This window comes from Microplitis mediator, chromosome 5 (genome assembly GCF_029852145.1).
Source record: "Microplitis mediator isolate UGA2020A chromosome 5, iyMicMedi2.1, whole genome shotgun sequence".
Lineage (NCBI taxonomy): Eukaryota > Metazoa > Arthropoda > Insecta > Hymenoptera > Braconidae > Microplitis > Microplitis mediator.
Window position 1 is genome coordinate 1,820,629 of NC_079973.1, and position 18,850 is coordinate 1,839,478.

General features: G+C 33.7%; 1 protein-coding gene across 5 annotated transcripts in view; it reads left to right on the forward strand.

Annotated features, from left to right (window-relative positions):
• LOC130668172 (protein sickie) overlaps window positions 1-18,850 on the forward strand; it is a 105,397-nt gene that overhangs the window by 10,104 nt on the left and 76,443 nt on the right. The window contains exons 1-3 of one of the 5 annotated variants that reach the window (XM_057470322.1): window positions 5,563-6,465; window positions 14,197-14,314; window positions 15,607-15,659. In XM_057470322.1, the coding sequence (XP_057326305.1) occupies window positions 5,785-6,465; window positions 14,197-14,314; window positions 15,607-15,659 (852 nt within the window). In that variant the 5' untranslated portion in view covers window positions 5,563-5,784. Of the gene's footprint in view, window positions 1-5,562; window positions 6,466-13,688; window positions 13,829-14,196; window positions 14,315-15,606; window positions 15,660-18,850 lie in introns of those variants that run through there. The other 4 variants (XM_057470321.1, XM_057470324.1, XM_057470325.1 and 1 more) reach the window with 4 other exon arrangements.

Here is an 18,850-nt window from a genome sequence, read left to right on the forward strand (position 1 = left end):
ATCAAAACCAGCGGAAGCAAGAGCTCGGGTTTGGGATCACCAAACTCTCCTGACTCGCCACTTTCCCCAGATAGTCAGCAATATGCAGCCTTTTATCTTATTCAACAGCAGCTGGAGAAATTACACAATTGTTCCTGCGAGAGGAGACAAGCTGAGGTATTAAATTATGGAAGAATCAACCAATAAATCATACAGATTTATCTTTACATTTTAGCACTAAATTTCGTTGCATAGTTACACTGTTTAGAAATGTTTATTCGAATAGTCGAAATACTGATGGTCGAAAAAAAGCTGAGAAATTCTAGCAGGTCCAGTGCAATTTCGAGGGCTTGAATCCCGCAAGATTGCTACGTCTAGCTGCGACACAAACCTCATAAATCTTCTGAGTCACATATTCTGGGGTTGTGTTTTTCTCTCTTTCTTCTTCTCATTCTCTTTATAAACTACACTCTGTACTCTATACATACATACATACATATATATGTGTAGTACGACGCGGTGCGCCCACGTGGTGCAGAGGAATTACGAGATGCTTCACATCACCCCCATTCTCCCCTTCCCCACCCAAATCGCCCGACCGACATTTCCCATCTCCACTCCACTTTACTAACGGAATTTTTTTATTTTATCGACACCCCAAGTTTTCTTCACCCTCAAGTGTAAATGCCCAAAACAATGGCACTCTCTGTGTATCTTGCGAGCAACTTTTTCAACACTTCTGCCGTCTTACGTGTTTTTTCTTTTGTCGCTTGAGGGCGACACTCGAAAAGTCCAACGGATTTCGACACCCTCGGGGATTTTTCACGCTACTTGACGGCCAAAAAGTGAATGAGAAAATGTATTCCCAGCGCCTTTAATCATGGGTTTTTTAATTCCAAAATTGAATATTTTTTAAACTCCATAAAATTAATTAGCCTTTTTCCGGTTAACAAAAAAGGCCGAGGGAAGATTGGGGTTTAAATGAATGAAAATGGGCGTATGATGTAGGTAAAAAAATTGATTAATAAAGTTTTTGGGTAATAGGTGGATTCATAAAGTGTGTAAAGTGCTTTGTTCGGCAGACTGATCAGGGGGTAATTAAATGAAGCCCGTGATACATCAAACGACAAACATATATATGTATAGAGTGCGTGTACTGTCCAGGACATAAACCCTATGGTAAAGTCACAGGAAGAGGATATTGCTCGCGGCCTAATATCTCTCCACACTCTTTCCATTCCCATGATATAATAATATCAGGAACAGAGAATCTTGCGTGCACCTTTTTGTAGCCATTCCTTTGCGCGACTGTTTTGCGGTCCCTCGGTGTTTAATCCGCATATTCTCGTGTATGTCAGAAGCAAATATCGCATGTCCTGCTTTGCCCATTCGCTACGTCAAAAAAATACTTATATATCATATACACATGGATTTTTTTTCTTATTTGTATAAACATCGCTCTCATATTATTATCCTTACGTGTTTGAACCGAAAAAAAACTTCCACGGGTAATTTTCTTTGTTAAATTGAATCTTTTGAAATATTTTAAAGCCCGTGGTTTTTATGGTTATAGAAAATTATTTCATACACAGAAAAAAAGGATTTCTTGGCGCAAAAAATTTTTTCTTGTTCTAAGAAAATTTTTACTTGACCCAAGAAATTTTTTGCATTATAAAGTGAAAACAAAACATTTTTTGGGGTAAGAAAAAATTTTCTTGGAACAAGAAAAAAATTTTTTAGGCGAGAAAAAAATTCTTGAGCCAAGAAAAATTTTTGTCTTTAATTCATAATACAAAATATTTCTTGCGCCAAGAAATTCTTTTTTTCTGTGTAAGGGATTTTTTACTGTACATTTACGAGAGGCGGTCGTAGAAATTTAGAGCTGAATTATCCAATAAGTGATTTTATGTGGATTTTTTTATTGCGTATTACGGGAAACTATTTAATGAAAAATAGTACTTAAGTATGCGTGTCGGTGAAAAAATGACAAGGCTTGTCTTATTCTTGGGGTGGTTTCATGCGGAAAAAATGATTCGCAATAATCCTAAAGCTAGTGACATGGCAATAACGTTTTTCCTGTAAGCCACCCTCTTATTCGCGGCGAACCGCCAGATATTCTAGTCCTCGGCGGTCGGTTTTCTCCTCTGCCCTACTCCTATTATATCCCTGGCTTTCCATTCCACTTGACTCCTCCGAAAATTCTGAGGGTTCAAAGTGAGTATAGTCTGTATGTATGTAGTGAGATGCGTACACGGGTACAGATATACAAAAGTTGGTGTGGATGTATATATATGGCTGCAGGCCGTACAAGTATTATATATTATATTGAATCCGCATGAGACAGCAGCATCCCACGGATGAGAAAGGACAAGCAGTAGACAGGCACGCGTACATCGGAAGGAAATGAGCTTCATGGCTTGTGAGCCTGTTAATTACCATGGACAATTTTCGCTCTTAATTATATTTTATCTTAATTAATTGCTTGTAAAATATAACTTTAAAATATATATAATACTAGTGCATCAAAAATTTTATAAATGTGACTTTAATCACAATCAAACGATCGTCAACTCAAACATAACAAAAAAATTTTAATTAGTTTAATTGACGAGGCGTTACTTATATTTGACGGATAACGAGACAAATATATCAAGTAATTGAATTATATTGCAAAACTTTTTGATGAAAATACAATTAGACGAGAAATTGGATGACAATTTTCAAAAAAATTTAAATTTGGTAATTTGTAATATTGAGTCGTGACAAAAAAAAATTTCTTGATGTAGAAAATTTTATGTCTGAATGTAGCAGACATCAGACAAATGCAAAATTATTAATAAGTAGAGTAAATAATTAATAAAATAAAATTTTTTAAAAAACGCGCATTTAAAAAATTTTGAAATTAATAAGTACATTTTTTCGAAAAATTATTTTTTTAATTATTTACTATATTTATTTATAATTTTAAATTTTTCTGATGCTACATTCACACTCATAAAATTTTTACCTGTGCCGAGAAATTTTTTCTAGAATTAAGAAAATTTTTTTTTTGTTTTATAATGCAAAATATTTCTTACTAGAAATTATTTTTTTGTGTACCGAAACCTTGTCAAGACTTTAGAATTACTTGGCTGTAGTAATTTCCTTATAAATGCGTACGGATTCGATATTTTTGAATGAATATCAAATAAAATTGGCATGAAATTGCATCAATTTGAAAAAATTTCGTCGTTGCTTATCGTTTTACCGAAAATTACATCAAAAATGATGAATGTGTCGGTTATTTACAGAATCTAACCATCGGATAAAAAAAAACTTTAATTGGACAGAGGATAAAAAACTTTACATCTCTATAAAAAATATTGATAGCACGATTTTTATGTCACAAAAGGTTTATTGTGCTGTGCGAATCCCGCGCTGATGTGAAAAAAATTTTTTTTACTAATATACGATCAAAGAAAATATTTGTGATGAGTGCGTAATCTTCAGTATGATGGATTTATCCGTGGACACAAGGGTGCGAAAACGTCAAAGAGGGTGTGAAAGTCCGCAAATAAAGCCGTCATTACTGGTATCGTAAGCTAACTGTATATACAGATATATATCTGCTGATAAAATGACTCTCACCCGGTTCAGTTGACACCCGATCCGGCGAGCAGCTTCTGACTTGTTTAGCATGCATCAAAAATCTTCTAGGGCGGTGAACATTCACCATAAATATGCAGATTCACCCCTGGGCGTGTGCTACCGACCGGGTTACTTTATATATATCTCCAGGCCCATCACGGTGTAGCTTTCAACCATCCCTAATTTTAACGTCTCAATCGCGTATTAAATAACCATAATAATCATCATAATAACTACCTAAATTTGCAAACATTACCGCCGCTGAATTTTAAATTCCGCGCGGGAAATTTTCGTGTCTCCAAAAAATTCAAATAAAAAAAAAAACAAAACAAATGCATTTATAATATTCACCCTGAGTACACAACAAGGCTGATTGAAAAACCCGGGAGTTTTTAAAATAAAAGTCCCTGTTATTTTTTTTTCACTGAATATTTAAATACTCTCTGAAAAAGTTACTTTTTAATCATCTCCTAATTCACTCTCTCATAAAAAAATATATTAATTTTTTTTATCCAACACAGTAAAAAATATTGTGTATCTGTGTTAAAAACGGTCCGTGTTAAATTTTTTGTGTTGATTATTTTGTGTCAAATCAACACAATTCTCTGTGTTACTTAAAAATTTTTAATCGATCTACTATTCAACACTTTAAAAGTGTTACCTAGTACAAAAATCAATATTATCAACATTTATTAAGTGTTACTTTAAAATCAACACAAAAAAAGTGTTGAAGCGACTGTTGAATTGTGTTAAAAAAATGACTTTCTTCTATTCACGCAGGAAGTGCCATTAAGCATCAAGTTATTATTTTTGTGACATTGATTTTATTTATTTTCAATTAGACATAAAAAAATATAGTTGACAAAGTTCATGATTCGTATAGTTAAAAAAAAATAAATATTTAAAAAATTGCATCTGTAGCTTTTTTTACTTTTCTACATGCGCATATTTTTATTTTTTATTTTTTTTTCGTAATTGATTTATTGATAAAAAAATTCAAAAATTGTTAACTGTCTGCTAGCTTTAGGATCATGTTTACTATCACAAAATAGTTCAATGTTAAATAATAATTGTTGATAACCTAAAAATAATATGATACTGAATTTAGCAGACGTCTAATAATTTTTGGATTTTTTTTTTAGACGATAAAACATAAAAAAAAAATATTTGCAAAAATTGCACCTGTAGTTTTTAAAATTTTCTACATGTGTATATTTTTATTTTATTTTTTTTGCAATTGATTTGTTGAAATACGAAAATTCAAAAATTTTTAAATGTCTGCTACCTTCAGGATCATAAAATAATTCATGGTACAAAAATGTAATGTAGAAGTTAACATTTTTTTTGTGTCGCCATTAACATTTAAAAAGTGTTGAAGTTACTTCTCATATTACTCGAATTGTGTTGAAATTTTAACACAAATTTTGTTTTTAAATTCACCACAAACAGTCTGTGTTGAAAAATAACACAAATATTGTGTGGACCGTTTCTAACATACAGATTGTGTTGATTTTAACACAATATTTTTTACTGTGTAAGTGTACAAAGGCTCTGTACTAAAAGAGAACAAATTAACTGATTAAATTATAAATAAATAGTTAATTGTCAGCGTAGGAGTGATAGTGGAATTGAAATGAACAAAGTGATTGAATTATTTGTCTATTGTCTCTTGTATGACGCATAGGATTCTCCATTGATAATAATATTATATTATAATAATGACATTTATGTACGTTTAAACGATTCATACAATTGAATATCAAGTACGATGAGTATATAATAGAGTGTGTTGGCCAAGTGATAGATAGAAATGCGCGCGCGCGACGACTAATCGCGCGGAGTTGTATACCAGAGCTCCCAAGTCCGTGGTCTGGTACAAACCGGGTAGCTTTGAACACCAGAATCGTACCACGTTCAGTCACGCCGAGGACCCAATCCTTACAAGAGGGTTGTGTGTTCATGTTCGCGTTCATGTTCTTATATAACCGGTAGCATACAACAGCACGCGATGTGATTTTTTTTGTGGTTCCGTGACGCATATTGACTCATCCAGAATTTCTGGTAAAAAACGTTTTTTTGCTATCTCTGTGAATTGACATGATAACTAATTATTAGTGGCAGTAATTAATTAGAGTGGTGGTTAAAAAATACATTTAACAAAGTGATAATGTATCTAGGATGTCTAATTTACCGAAACTTAAACAAACTAACGGACAAACGGGCACGAAGCCAAAATCAAAATTGGCTCGATTGACATCTTCACGATTTTCCCCTAAGAAACAACAAACTGTGCCATCAACATCAGCTTTAGAAGTTTCAAATTCACTTCCAGTCCAAGTCACATCCTCGCTATTGACAGCGTCACCGAAACGTTCGCCAAGACATAGTAATAATAATAATAATAGTAACAATAATAATCAAGACGCGGGTGGTACTCAAGTGGGCGCCAAGTCTGTAACTTTCGAACAAGACTTTCATCAGCAGCCACCCGAGGAAATGGGTCTTGTTTATGGACCTATGTCTATGTTTATTAACACCGAAGAACCAGTAATATCTTTCTTAGAATTTGAGTCACTGTACAATCTCGAGAAAGAATTGAGTCAGGCGCGAAAAGATCCAATCGCCGAATTGGACGAAAAGTGTATTTTCGGCGGGTGGTTCGGAACGCGACAAGGTGTCTACACAGAATTGCCTGATCCTTGTAGAAATGTTGAGTGGATTGCCAGTCGAGGTCAAACATATTCTCAGCATCCTCCTTCCAGTCAAGTGCCCACCGAAGGATTCAGCTTCGCGCCTGGATGGGCATTGAATCCCGAGCATTTTTACCAGTGGCAGCAGCGCGGAAAATCTATCCAGCAGGTACACGAAATTGGGAATTTAAAATAAATGAACAAATACCTAAAAAAAAAATATATATACTATAGAATAAAACGACAAAGAAATTCGTTGGTGTTTGTGAGAGAGAGCCTCGATCCGGACTCACTATTCGAGCTGTCAATTGCACGGTTCTCACTCTCGAACATTCTCTCTTATTATCGGATGCATTCGCGACTATTCGCGTTCACGATTCAATTCATACATCCACATATATATTCAAGGGGCGGGCTCCAGGCCGAATTAATCGGAAAACCGGAAACAATTTAGCCTATCTAGATCCCAATTTATAACGCAACCATTAGGCCGTGTTAAATGTTATCCATGATTACCATACTTTTGATATCTTTTTACATATTTTTTTCCGCCACAATGAAACGATAACATTGTTAATTAATCCACAAACATTTCTCTTAACCAAAATAGTTTTTAAATAATTAAAAGTTTGTATTGACAAATAATTAATTGTTTAAATAACTTTTGAAATAAATAATTAAATAATTAAGGGATAAGTTTATCGAAGTGGATTAAATCAGCTTAGAAGGGATAGAGTGACTTAATTATGTGGTAATATAATAAAGAGAAATTTTATTGGTACACATTAAGAGTTTGTTGAAAGTTGCGCAACTATTAATGACATGTATATAGATATATATAGATGTAGATGTAGATATAGACATGCAAGAGAACGGGAAAATTGGCAATAGCTAATTTTATAGCCCTTGACTCTACCACTTAGTGGTATATAATGTACGACATGGTGATCCCGGAGGCGTATACATTTCGAGTTTCCACAAGACGAAACATTCTCGCGGATGGTAGTGTAATATTCCTGTGGATTTTCCACGTAACGATGAAAGAGTCATAGGGGCAAGGAAGCGCCGAGATGTAAGGATGCAAAGACGCAAGGGCAAGTCTATCAAATATGCCGCCTGAGGGTGTCAAGATACTTTGATCAACCCTCCCAGAAGCAACCCTCACACAAGTCTTTACTTCCTCAACAGCCTGCTCTGCACAATGTTTACTCTAAGTAGGGATTCACAGATTCACTACCAGCATCTTTCGTCGCCGAAACGTAAAAACCTTTTTGTGATATATTCTGAGATACGTCTGCTATTGCTCATAACGATTCAATAACAACAGAGAATACTCGACTGCTCAAGTGATACTTTCACTTGGATTTATTTTTTTAAACTTAGGTAATTTTCCTTACCGGCTGATTGACTCAGTCAAAGGTTATGCAAATTAATTTGTGAATTAATTAGTATTGTAATTCTTCTTTGAAAATTTTTCTATCAAGAGGAAAAATAAATTAACATTTTTTTATTTATTTTTTTTATCAAGATATTTTTGAAGGAAAAGTTTTCTTGAGTTTCATAAAATGAAGCAGAGGGAAAGTCACGTGGAACAATTTTCGCGGGGGTAATAAATTGGCAATTGCTGGAGTAAACGATTTAGATCACAGCTGAGAGAATAAGAGGGTCTAGTCGATGAAGAGACCAAGTAAAATATAAACATAGATATAGATATAGATATAAATATATATGAACTACCCTAGCGTATTGGGTTAGAAAGTAAAGAGCAAATATCTCCGCCTGTTTCTATCTTACCAACAATATATATATATATATATATATCTCTAATGGAATCGCGTTACTGTACCGTCATATGAGTCATCTTTGTCATCTGCAGTGTGTACAAAGTCAATGTGTAACTAAACGTGGCAGTACTCCGATATCACAATCGTGGATTTAGTTGCACACACGACCAACGCGTTTGTTGTTCCAGCTGTGAGAAATAAAATATACGGGACTGGGCGGGAAAAGTTTAATTAATACCGATGTATTGACTGATCGACCGGAAAAAGCTCTTTCTCTAGACCGATCGATCATCATATTTATTATATATATATTTTTCATACGTCACTGTTTGTTTTTTTTGTTCTCTTATTAATTTCTCGCCAAAGACTAATTATTATTTCCTAGCGATAAATCTCGAAAAAGGGTTTGTTTACATTTTTGTCGGCAAACAATTTTTTCTCATGGCAGCTGGTCCAAGGGGTTTAGTTACAAAGTGAAAAATAAAAATATTTTATTTATGGTGTGAAAAAAAATTTTTGGGATTACAATTAATTATTAAAAAAAAATAGTGATGTTTTATTGGCGGAATCTCTAGACCCGTATATCAGGTTGATCGCGTGGTCTTTTTGGTTGGATATAGACAGAAAGTAGACCCTTATTCTTCATTGTGACCCGTTTGGCCCGGGGGAAAAGTCCAAAGCGTTGAGCACATTCAGTCGTATGTGCGATAGAACTTGAGGACGTAAAAATCGAGATATAAAAGTAGAAGATAGAGATAAAAATAAAGGAAGAAATATATATACATATATATAGAATGAATGAGTGGATGTTGGATTGTAGGGCCACCCTAAGCGAATGTCAGAGCTCGTTAGGGCATTCGAAGCAAGTTAGCCCCTCCTAGTGTAGTGTAGTCTACATCTAGTGCCCGAAACTTGGATACGTGAGTCGAAAGAATTATAGCAATTTCATAGGTGCCTCCTCTGTTCGAGTCCGATCGATTGTTGCACAATGAAAAATCCAAATATAAATAATAATAAAAAAAATTAAAAAATCGAGGTAATCTTGGCGATGGACGTGACGGGAATTTTTTTAAGCAAAATCTCGGTTTGATTTTTTTTTCCTTTATTATTTTAATTAGGATAATTTTTGAGGGACGTGCGGACTGTGAAGCAATCGTGTGGTTTGTGGAATATAAAAGAGCAATAAAATAAATTTAGACACTTGTTGAGGTCATAACTCGGGGACTAGTAAATAAGTTGTCTCAGAGTTTAGAGTCTAGAGTTAAGTCTTGGTCGGAGACGGGAGAGTTAAATTAATGTCTCACATCAGTCATTGCTGTGACGGGACTGGAGTGCATATGCCTATGATTTACAGGTCTTTTCAATTTAAAATGTCGTGGCTCGTGAATAAAAATGATAATTTAAATGCACAGTAAAATAAAAAAAATAAATAAGATAATTTTAAAAAAACGGGATAGACAATGTGTGGATGATACCACGCCTATCATCATCAAGTTGGCGACTTAGCTGAGTTGCCCACACGTACAAATGAGTGAAAGGCGCATCCAAGTGGGAAGTTGCTTCCAGGAGTAGGCATTTGCACGAGGTAGTGGACGGGCTGAGAAGAAAATAGTGCCCACGCGTCATCGAGTGACGTTTCCTTGATAAGTGTCCCACAGACGATACAATAGCTTAGGGTTGGGCTTATACACTTAACCACAAACAACCTGTAGTAAACTAACACATATTTATGGATTTATATATGTTGTACGTTATCTCGCACACGTGTTTTTTTATTGTCTTACCGATAGTTTTATAATTATCCGTGGGTGTAATTCATTCATGACAACGGCCACGTGCCGATGCGCAAACTTTTTTTTATTGGTTTCATTTTACTGGTTTTTTATTTTTCAATCAATTTCATGAATAGGAAAATTTTTTGGTCATATAAAAAATTTTTGAATTTAGTATTAATTTTGATAAAAGTGGCGACCAAAATTTTGTTCAGACTTTTCCTGCAAGTCGTGGGAATTTTTGCCACATAAATGGTCTCTATTAGTTTCGTTTATTTCTTCTTGTCATTGAAGAAATTTTATTTTTATTTCCAATAAATTTCAGTGTCAATCGGATACACTTAATATCAGACAATAGACTACGGTCTTCCTGTCGGACCGACCGAATTATCTGAGATTAAATCGATACTTCTTATCAGCTTCAATCTAGAAATTGTCTAACCGACATAGAAAAAACAAAACATAATTTTTCAAATCTATAGGCGGTAAATGATAAAATAAATTTTTTTTTTCATGTTGAGTTAAAAAATAGGCTGTAATAAATTCGAGTGAGTAAATTTAAAAAAAAATATTTTTTTAAAAGACCAGCGAGGCAATTCCATTAGCGAATGATACACGATGGCGTTTTAATTGCGACGGAAGACAGTCAAGCGACACAAGAGTGTATTTTACGGTATAAAAATAATCTGCAGTACTAACTGTGGTGCGGGAAGCCTTGCCAGCAAGCCAGAGTATAGTAGTACCAGTGGCATATATATCACCATGGAAACGCGAGCGTGTTCGGGTTTCCTCGATTCTCCGGAGAGAATGGAGGTCTAAGTACACGATACCTACTTTGCTCCTGCAGGACACGTACGCGGGGTCCACGTCGTCTGTACTACTCCTGAGAACCAGAAACCTAAACCCAAACCCAAGGCATCCCGAGCCCAAACCTACCGCAGTCGTTTCGTGCCAAGTGAAAGAAGACTGCCGACTACTGACTACAGGCTACAGACAAGGAACTTAACTACAGACTGAGGACTGGTACATAGACATACATCATCCCGCTTCTATTCCTTTAACTTAACTTCAGTCAGCTCCTATCGCGTCTTGTTCACTCGCGAGGGGACGATAACTCGGTTAACGGTGGTTCTCAACTGTGTGACGTCTATCATCTCCCTAGTCCTGTCCGCATACTTTTTCTTCTTAAATAATCGCTGAATAAAATCCTCGTAAAAAGTAAAACCCGCAAAAAAATATTTTAAAAGACAGAGGAAAAAAAATAAAAATTGATTGAATTATGAAGCTTGGAAATATAATTAAATGACACGAGGGCGTCTGCCGCACGTGTGTGTGAGTGTGTGCATGACTGTATTATATTTTTGTTGTGTTCAACGTTCGAAGAGCCAACAGCCTTTACTCGTCCCCGTTTTATTTCCTTCCGGAATATTCCTGGACGATGAGAACGAGAAGATGAAAAATAAAAGAGACGTAGCATAGAGAAATGGTAGTAAAAGAGGAGAGGGCCGAGGGCGGGTGACGATGGAAAAAAGATGCGTCGAAAGGGAGATAATGGTAGTGGTATGAGATGAATATATACTGTTGTATATATATATGTATATGTACATATGCTGATGCATGTCGAGAGACAACACGTGCCGTGACGCCGGCAAACCAACTAAAATGACAAGTTCATGTTCATCTAGGCATCTAGGGTATTAGGGTGTAAGCTATGGATTCAGGGCACGAGAAGTCATCTTATATTTTATAATTGTCACCATTTTTACTTAAAAATATGTTTTGTAATCACTAGTTTCTATTAATAGTTGACCTGATAAAGTTTATTTTAAGACTCGGATCCAATGTTTGTTTACTTGGATAAATTTATTTCCGTAGAAAATTTATTTTCAAAAAAATAAAATATAATTTTTCATTATAATTTAATTAGAAATTTTTGAGTCGACTAAAAAATTTGCTGGTATTTATTTTTAAAGATTTATTATCTCTAGTAATTTTTTTATATAAAATATATATATGCATTGATTTTTTCACTTGGTTTTTTCACCATTTTTCAATGCATCCCCTGTATTTTCTCGCCCTCTTTTGCTTACTCGATATCACAGCACAGAGAACCTAATTTCGTCCCCTCGAGTCCGTGGACCATCACACACACGCCCTCACTCACTCTTCACTCCTCACACACACAGTAGTCCCTCCGTAATCGCGTGACAAAGGCCCACGCATATACTCTTTTACCTCTTTTTATTTACGTTTCCTCTTTTTTTATTTTCATTCCTCTTTTATTTCTCATCCCAATTCTCTCCACATCACATCTAATGCCCGCCGATGCGTTTATTGTGGCGAGAATATCCTCAAAGTTGTTGCTCGGATCTCAAAATACTTTTAATCTACTCGATAAAAGTTTCAAAAAATATAAATCAAATATCTATACTAGACTACTACCAAAAATTTAATAATTTACCAGAATCAAGTAAACAAATTAAACGAAATTCATAACTCCCGCCAATAAATAAACAAGACAATTACTAGTGGGCGTATTGAATGAAAATAGTATTTGCCCAACAAGTAACTCAATACAATACACAATATACATATATATATTTAATTTATATAGACGTATTGCATCGTAAATTACTGACCCGAGGGCCTGATCGATATTCGACACAAGTCGATTATCTCAACTGCTTTACATTAACGTAAATGTATAAAGTAGTATAGACAGTATCCTATCCAACCCAATCCAAAATACATACATATATATATATATATATATGTGCAGATATATATGTGCGTTAAAACGTGACACGTCGAGCGGCATTACAATTAATGACACCGCTGTTGTATATACGTTTGCCCTCAGAATAGCAATCGATCGAATTGCCACGACCGGCACCTGTCGAGAATGTTCATACCTACGAGTATCCATATCACATTAAATAAAAATATAAAGTCAGTCCTTTTAAAATCACGCAAGACCCAATGACGACTGATTGACGACTGACGAATCGCTTTGAGAAATACCGAACTAAGAACTCAAGGCCTCGTATTATCATAGATGACCAAAAATAAGCGACAATAAAGATAAAGAGAAGGAGAAAGAGTGAGATAAAGAATAAGGATTAAATTAGCGAGCCAGACTGATGATATTTAGTGTCCATACCGATGACAAGACAAAAATATCCATGAGTAATGGAGTCCGTGAAACATCTTTAACTTGTCTCAAAATGAGGGCTTAACGCTTAACTTAGTCACCTAATGTAAGATCTACGCTTTAAGACAACTTTACACAGTACACTGTTCAGTAGTTACTGATGTATATGTATATATATTTATAACGTTAAGTGAGTAAACTAAATCTACCTACGAGTAAAAGCAACGTATGTGTACTCCGCAACACACGAGTCGCGACGTCGGCGGATTCAGTTACGTCCGGTGCGTCGAGGCGTCGAGACGCGAACCGTTTACTGTTAGATTTTAAGTTCGTTACTTACCATCCAGTTCTTGCCACTATTATAACTCAGATCATATCAATAAGATTAATAAAAAATTTATTTACTCCAGAGTTATCGTTAAAAAATTCATTTAAAAAATTTGGGCAGGTTCAAAAACCGTTGGTTAAATTGGATAAACACTCGTGGGTTACATTTGATATTTGTGATACGTTTCTCACGGATTGTTGATACCAATTGCGCAAATTGAATAATATAATAATTATTTTTAAGTGATCGTTAAGTTTTAGTTGTGTTGATAAACACACTGGTGCTTTTTTTTATCAGTGCTAGATTTTTATTTATCATTATTATTGTTATTATTATGGTTTTAATTGCATGATATAAATAAATATATAAAAACAAAAGACGTATGATTTATTAGTAATGATTGTGTGGATTATTTTACGGTTAAAATGGCCTGTATCAGAGCACCAAGATCGGTATCATGTTTATACGAAGACAAAGCGACAAGAAATATCGTCCAGGTTAGCGATATTTTTAATTGCACTTTATAATTAAATCTCGGTGTAAAGTAATCGATAACGTTACCGTAACATTATTATCATGACAATGTAATTCTTTTGTCAACATGACAGTTACAGTTATTAGTTGGTGGTCATAACAGATTCACAGCTGTACAGTTGGATAAAAAACTAGGCTAGGAGTTGAGCACTGACGGAGATAATATCCGAGATCATTAATCAGCCATTTAACAATCTCATTGATCTTAATCGGCAACTCATGCTCGTGTTGATCTGCTGCTCAAATTCCTTTTCCTTGTATTCTACTGTAGACTGTATACTGTATACTGTATAGTATATTGTATGTAATATTATTTAACAAATGCTTACAGATCTACACAGACTGGGCGAATCATTACCTCGAGCGAGGTGGATGCAAAAGAAGAGTCACTGACCTCCAGGCAGATCTCTGCGACGGAGTCCTTCTTGCCGATCTCATCGAGTCCGTCAGTAAGTTTCACATATTTTTTTTTATTTATTATTTTCATAAATTTTCTATTATTCCCGGGTAGAAAATTTCATCTCTTTTGAATCAAATACAAATTTCGGCAGCCCAATTTCAAAACAGAGGGAACAAATTTTTGAAAATCGATTTCTTAGTATTTTTAGTTCCACTGGGGTCTTGGGAACATCAGTACATATTTCAAAAATTTTATTTTTATCAGTTACTGTTTCGAAATTAGGCAGTCGATTAATGGATTCAATTTTACTTTTTATTTGTATTTTAATAACGATTTTTGCCTGTACTATTCCTTATTTAAACTATTGTCAGACTCGTTTTCAATAATTTTGAGTCTGACTTTACCCGCCTCTAGATCGAAATTAGACTTTTACTGCCTACTATTTTTATTAGTCTGTTTCTGATCGTCTTTAGTTCAAAAACAGCTCAAACTTTTTACAAAAATTTAAAGACAGACCAATTAGTTCAAATATAATCCACTCGGATTCTCTCATTCATTAAAAATTTCCTTTATTAATTAACAGCAAGAAAAGTTTATTTAATTTAGTATTTTTAGTTCCACTAGAGTCTTGAGAACATTAATACATATTTCAAAAATTTTATTTTTATCAGTTACTGTTTCGAAATTAGGCAGTCGATTAATGGATTCAATTTTACTTTTTATTTATATTTGATTAACAATTTTTGCCTGTACTTTTCCGTATTTAAACTATTGTTAGACTCGTTTTCAATAATTTTGAGTCTGACTTTGCCCGCCTCTAGATCGAAATTAGACTTTTACTGCCTACTATTTTTATTACTCTGTTTCTGAACGTCTTTGGATCAAAAACAGCTCAAACTTTTTACAAAAATTTAAAGACAGACCAATTAGTCCAAATACAATCCACCCGGATTCTCTCATCCATTAAAAATTTACTTAATTAATTAACAGCAAGAAGTTTATTAATTTTCGCGGTTTGAAAAAATTTTGATGGATTTACAGCAAGAAAACGCTATTCGTCTTTTTGTTTTTTTATCCTTACATATATGACTAGAATAAATATGCGTTTAAATAAATTACGCCGGCAACACATTACATATATTTATATACACTATGAATATAACAGTATAGCAAAAACAGTCATGAGTAATTATATGGACAGTGGACAGTTAGGTGGCGTGTGTTATGTGACTGTTTATCAACGAAAAATAAATTATAAATATTCCAAGATGCACTTGTTGTGTATATGTTGTAACAATGATAATAATCTTATGCAATGTTTATTTTAATTTCTTTTTTCAGCGAATCAGAAGGTGATAGACATAAACCGAAAACCGAAGAGCGCTCAACAAATGGTGAGTTTTAATTTTTATTCTCATGAGTATTTTGTTTGCATTTAATATTATCTCGTTATCCGAGGGTATGTATATTTATATATATATATATATATGCCAGTGTAATCGACCAATCGATAACTCCAATATTTACGTTACGCTCAATTTCATCCAGTTATGTACCCAATATTTTCATCCTTTACTTGTTTATCCGCATTCACATAACGCGATCAATTGTAATTGACGCCTGTTTTTAACGCCCGTTTTTTTCTCCGGAAGTATCTTTTCTAATTATAGAAGAGATGTATCAAATAGTCGCGTTAAAATTAGTTTAATAAATTTATTTTTATTTAATTTTTGTAACAACGGGCACGGGTGGACTCTAAAAAGGACTTGGATGTATGGATATATGTATATATTTATATATGTATATTCATTTCTTTTATTTATCGCGGCTGTTTTCTCTTCTTGATCTATAATTAAACGAGCGCCATGGCAAGAAAGACGAAACGTTATGTTTTGCTTGAGACGAAAACACACGCGAGTCTCTGGTGGATATGATGATACGCAAAGAGCAAAGAGTTAAACTTTGAGGACCGGGTGTTTTGCTTTGTACACTTTATATTACCAAAAGTTTATTTCGTTTTAATGTTTTAAATAAAATTAACAATTTACGCGACAACTTTAAGTCAAATTGGATTTTTATTTGAGTTTTTCTTTTTGAGACGAGAAATTAGAGGCTACGCCTACAAGGAGATTATTTTGATATTAAAACTCTTAATCGGAGTAAATAAAATCCTGATTACTCCGAAATTACTCCGCTGGAAAACTAAACTTTCTATTTACTCCGTTTGCGGAGTATTTTTTTTTCAACTTCGGAACTCCGAGTGACTTAAATAAAATTCGTAATCACTCTGAACTCATTCTCTAATTTTACACATTCATTGTAATAAAATTGCGGAACGAACCCGGAGTAAATTCAGACCGAATGACTGCTTATTTATTTGATACCTTCGGAGTAAAATTCACTTTTAGTGGAGTTTATTTTAATATCGAAACTCTGATTTGGTGTGAAATTCACTCCGGAAGGGAATTAATATTAAAACTCCGAATCGGAGTAAATACGGATTGAAATAAAATTCAGATCACTCTGAAATGACTCCGCTGGAAAACTAAACTCTCTATTTGCGGAGTAATTTTTTTTCAACTCCGGAACTCCGAGTGACTTAAATAAAATTCGTAATCACTCTGAATTCACTCCCTAATTTTACACATTCATTGTAAAAAAATTGCGGAACGAACCCGGAGTAAATTCGGACCGAATGACTGCTTATTTATTTGATACCTTTGGAGTAAAATTCACTCTTAGTGGAGTTTGTTTTAATATCGAAACTCTGATTTGGTGTGAAATTTACTCCGGAAGGAAATTTATTTTAATAACAAAACTCCGAGTCGGAGTAAATGTGGATTGAAATAAAATCTACATCACTTCGAAATGACTCCGCTGGAAAACTAAACTTTCTATTTACTCCGTTTGCGGAGTATTTTTTTTTCAACTCCGGAACTCCGAGTGACTTAAATCAAATTCGTAATCACTCTGAATTTACTCCCTATTTTTACACATTCATTGTAAAAAAAATTGCGGAACGAACTTGGAGTAAATTCGGACCGAATGACTGCTTATTTATTTGATACCTTTCGAAGTAAAATTTATTCTTAGTGGAGTTAATTTGAATAATATAACTCCGAATCTGAGTGAATGTGGATTGAAATAAAATTCAGATCACTCCGAAATTACTCCGCTTAAAAAACTAAACCCTCTATTTTTTCCATATGCGGAGTGATTTTTTTTTAAACTCTGGAACTCCGAATGACGGAGTGAATTCGGATTTAAATAAAATCTGAATTCACTCCGAATTTTTTAGAGAGTAGGCTATAGGGAAAAAATGATATTTTAAAAAAGTAAACAATAAAATAATCGCGGTAGATAAAATAGAACAGACTACTGACCGGAAACATTGGTGTGTTATATATCTAAAGTTGGAAAACCAGGACGTGGCCCAGTCTATTTCTATTTCGTGGACGAAACTGTCTTGCGAAGAGAAAGATGGTCTTGATGATTCACTTGGATATTAGTAAAACTTGTTTAAAACAACTCTTAAACTTATTTTATAAATAAATACGCTGACTTATATGTTAATTTATATACACAAATATTTAAATAAGTACTGTATTGTATGTATTTAAGTAGCAGTATTTAAATTATAACTTTAATAACGTTGTAATAATCACACGCTAAATAAATATTTGGACCCACAAAAGAATATTCAATGCCGGACATTTCTAAGGGCAAATGTGGACGAAAGTATCGTGAATATAATAGTGTAAAGAATTATATCCATATATATATTTGTATATATATTTTTGAGCGTAACTTCATGCGTTTTAAGTTGCCACAAAAGGCATAAACGTTTTTCTTAGAACAAATGCCACAGGTGGTCTTGTCCTGGCAAGAAAAAATTTAATGGAAAAATGGACCCCGTAAAATCCAAAGGTGTGTCAAAAAGTATTCACTTCCGTTCTTAGAACCTCTATATATATTAATATTTATATGATTTGACAATCGTTCAAGTTTACAATGAATCGTTACGTAAACTCGATTTAATTTGAATAATTGGCTCTAAATAATATGCATTGAATTTTAAATACCCGTATGAAAATAACATATATGGTCAAAATATATGTAAAAATATATGATAAATATCAGAAAATATATGTGGCGAATTTAACTATATTTTCAAAAAATTAATATTTTTTAACTTCACTTTTCGTTGACATTTAAAGCCCTGTAACTTTTTTCTCATTAATTTGACGTCTATATGATATCAGATACTTTTTGTAGGAAATTAAATTTCCTACAAGAGCATGCTCGTCAAAATTTGAAAAAAAAATTTTTTGATGCAATGAAAATGAAAAATAATATAAAAGAAATCAACACTGAGTAAATTAAATTTTTGTTGATTTTTGAAGCTCCGTAACTTTTTTCCAGTTCGTTCGACGTACATAATGCATCAGCATTTTTTTGTAGAGACTTTAATTCCCTACAAAATTATACTAAGCGAAATTGAAAAAAAAATTTTTTTTATAGTCTTAATAACGAAAAATTAAAATGAAAAATTATCGCGTGTGTTTTAATTGGGAAAGGTGACCCC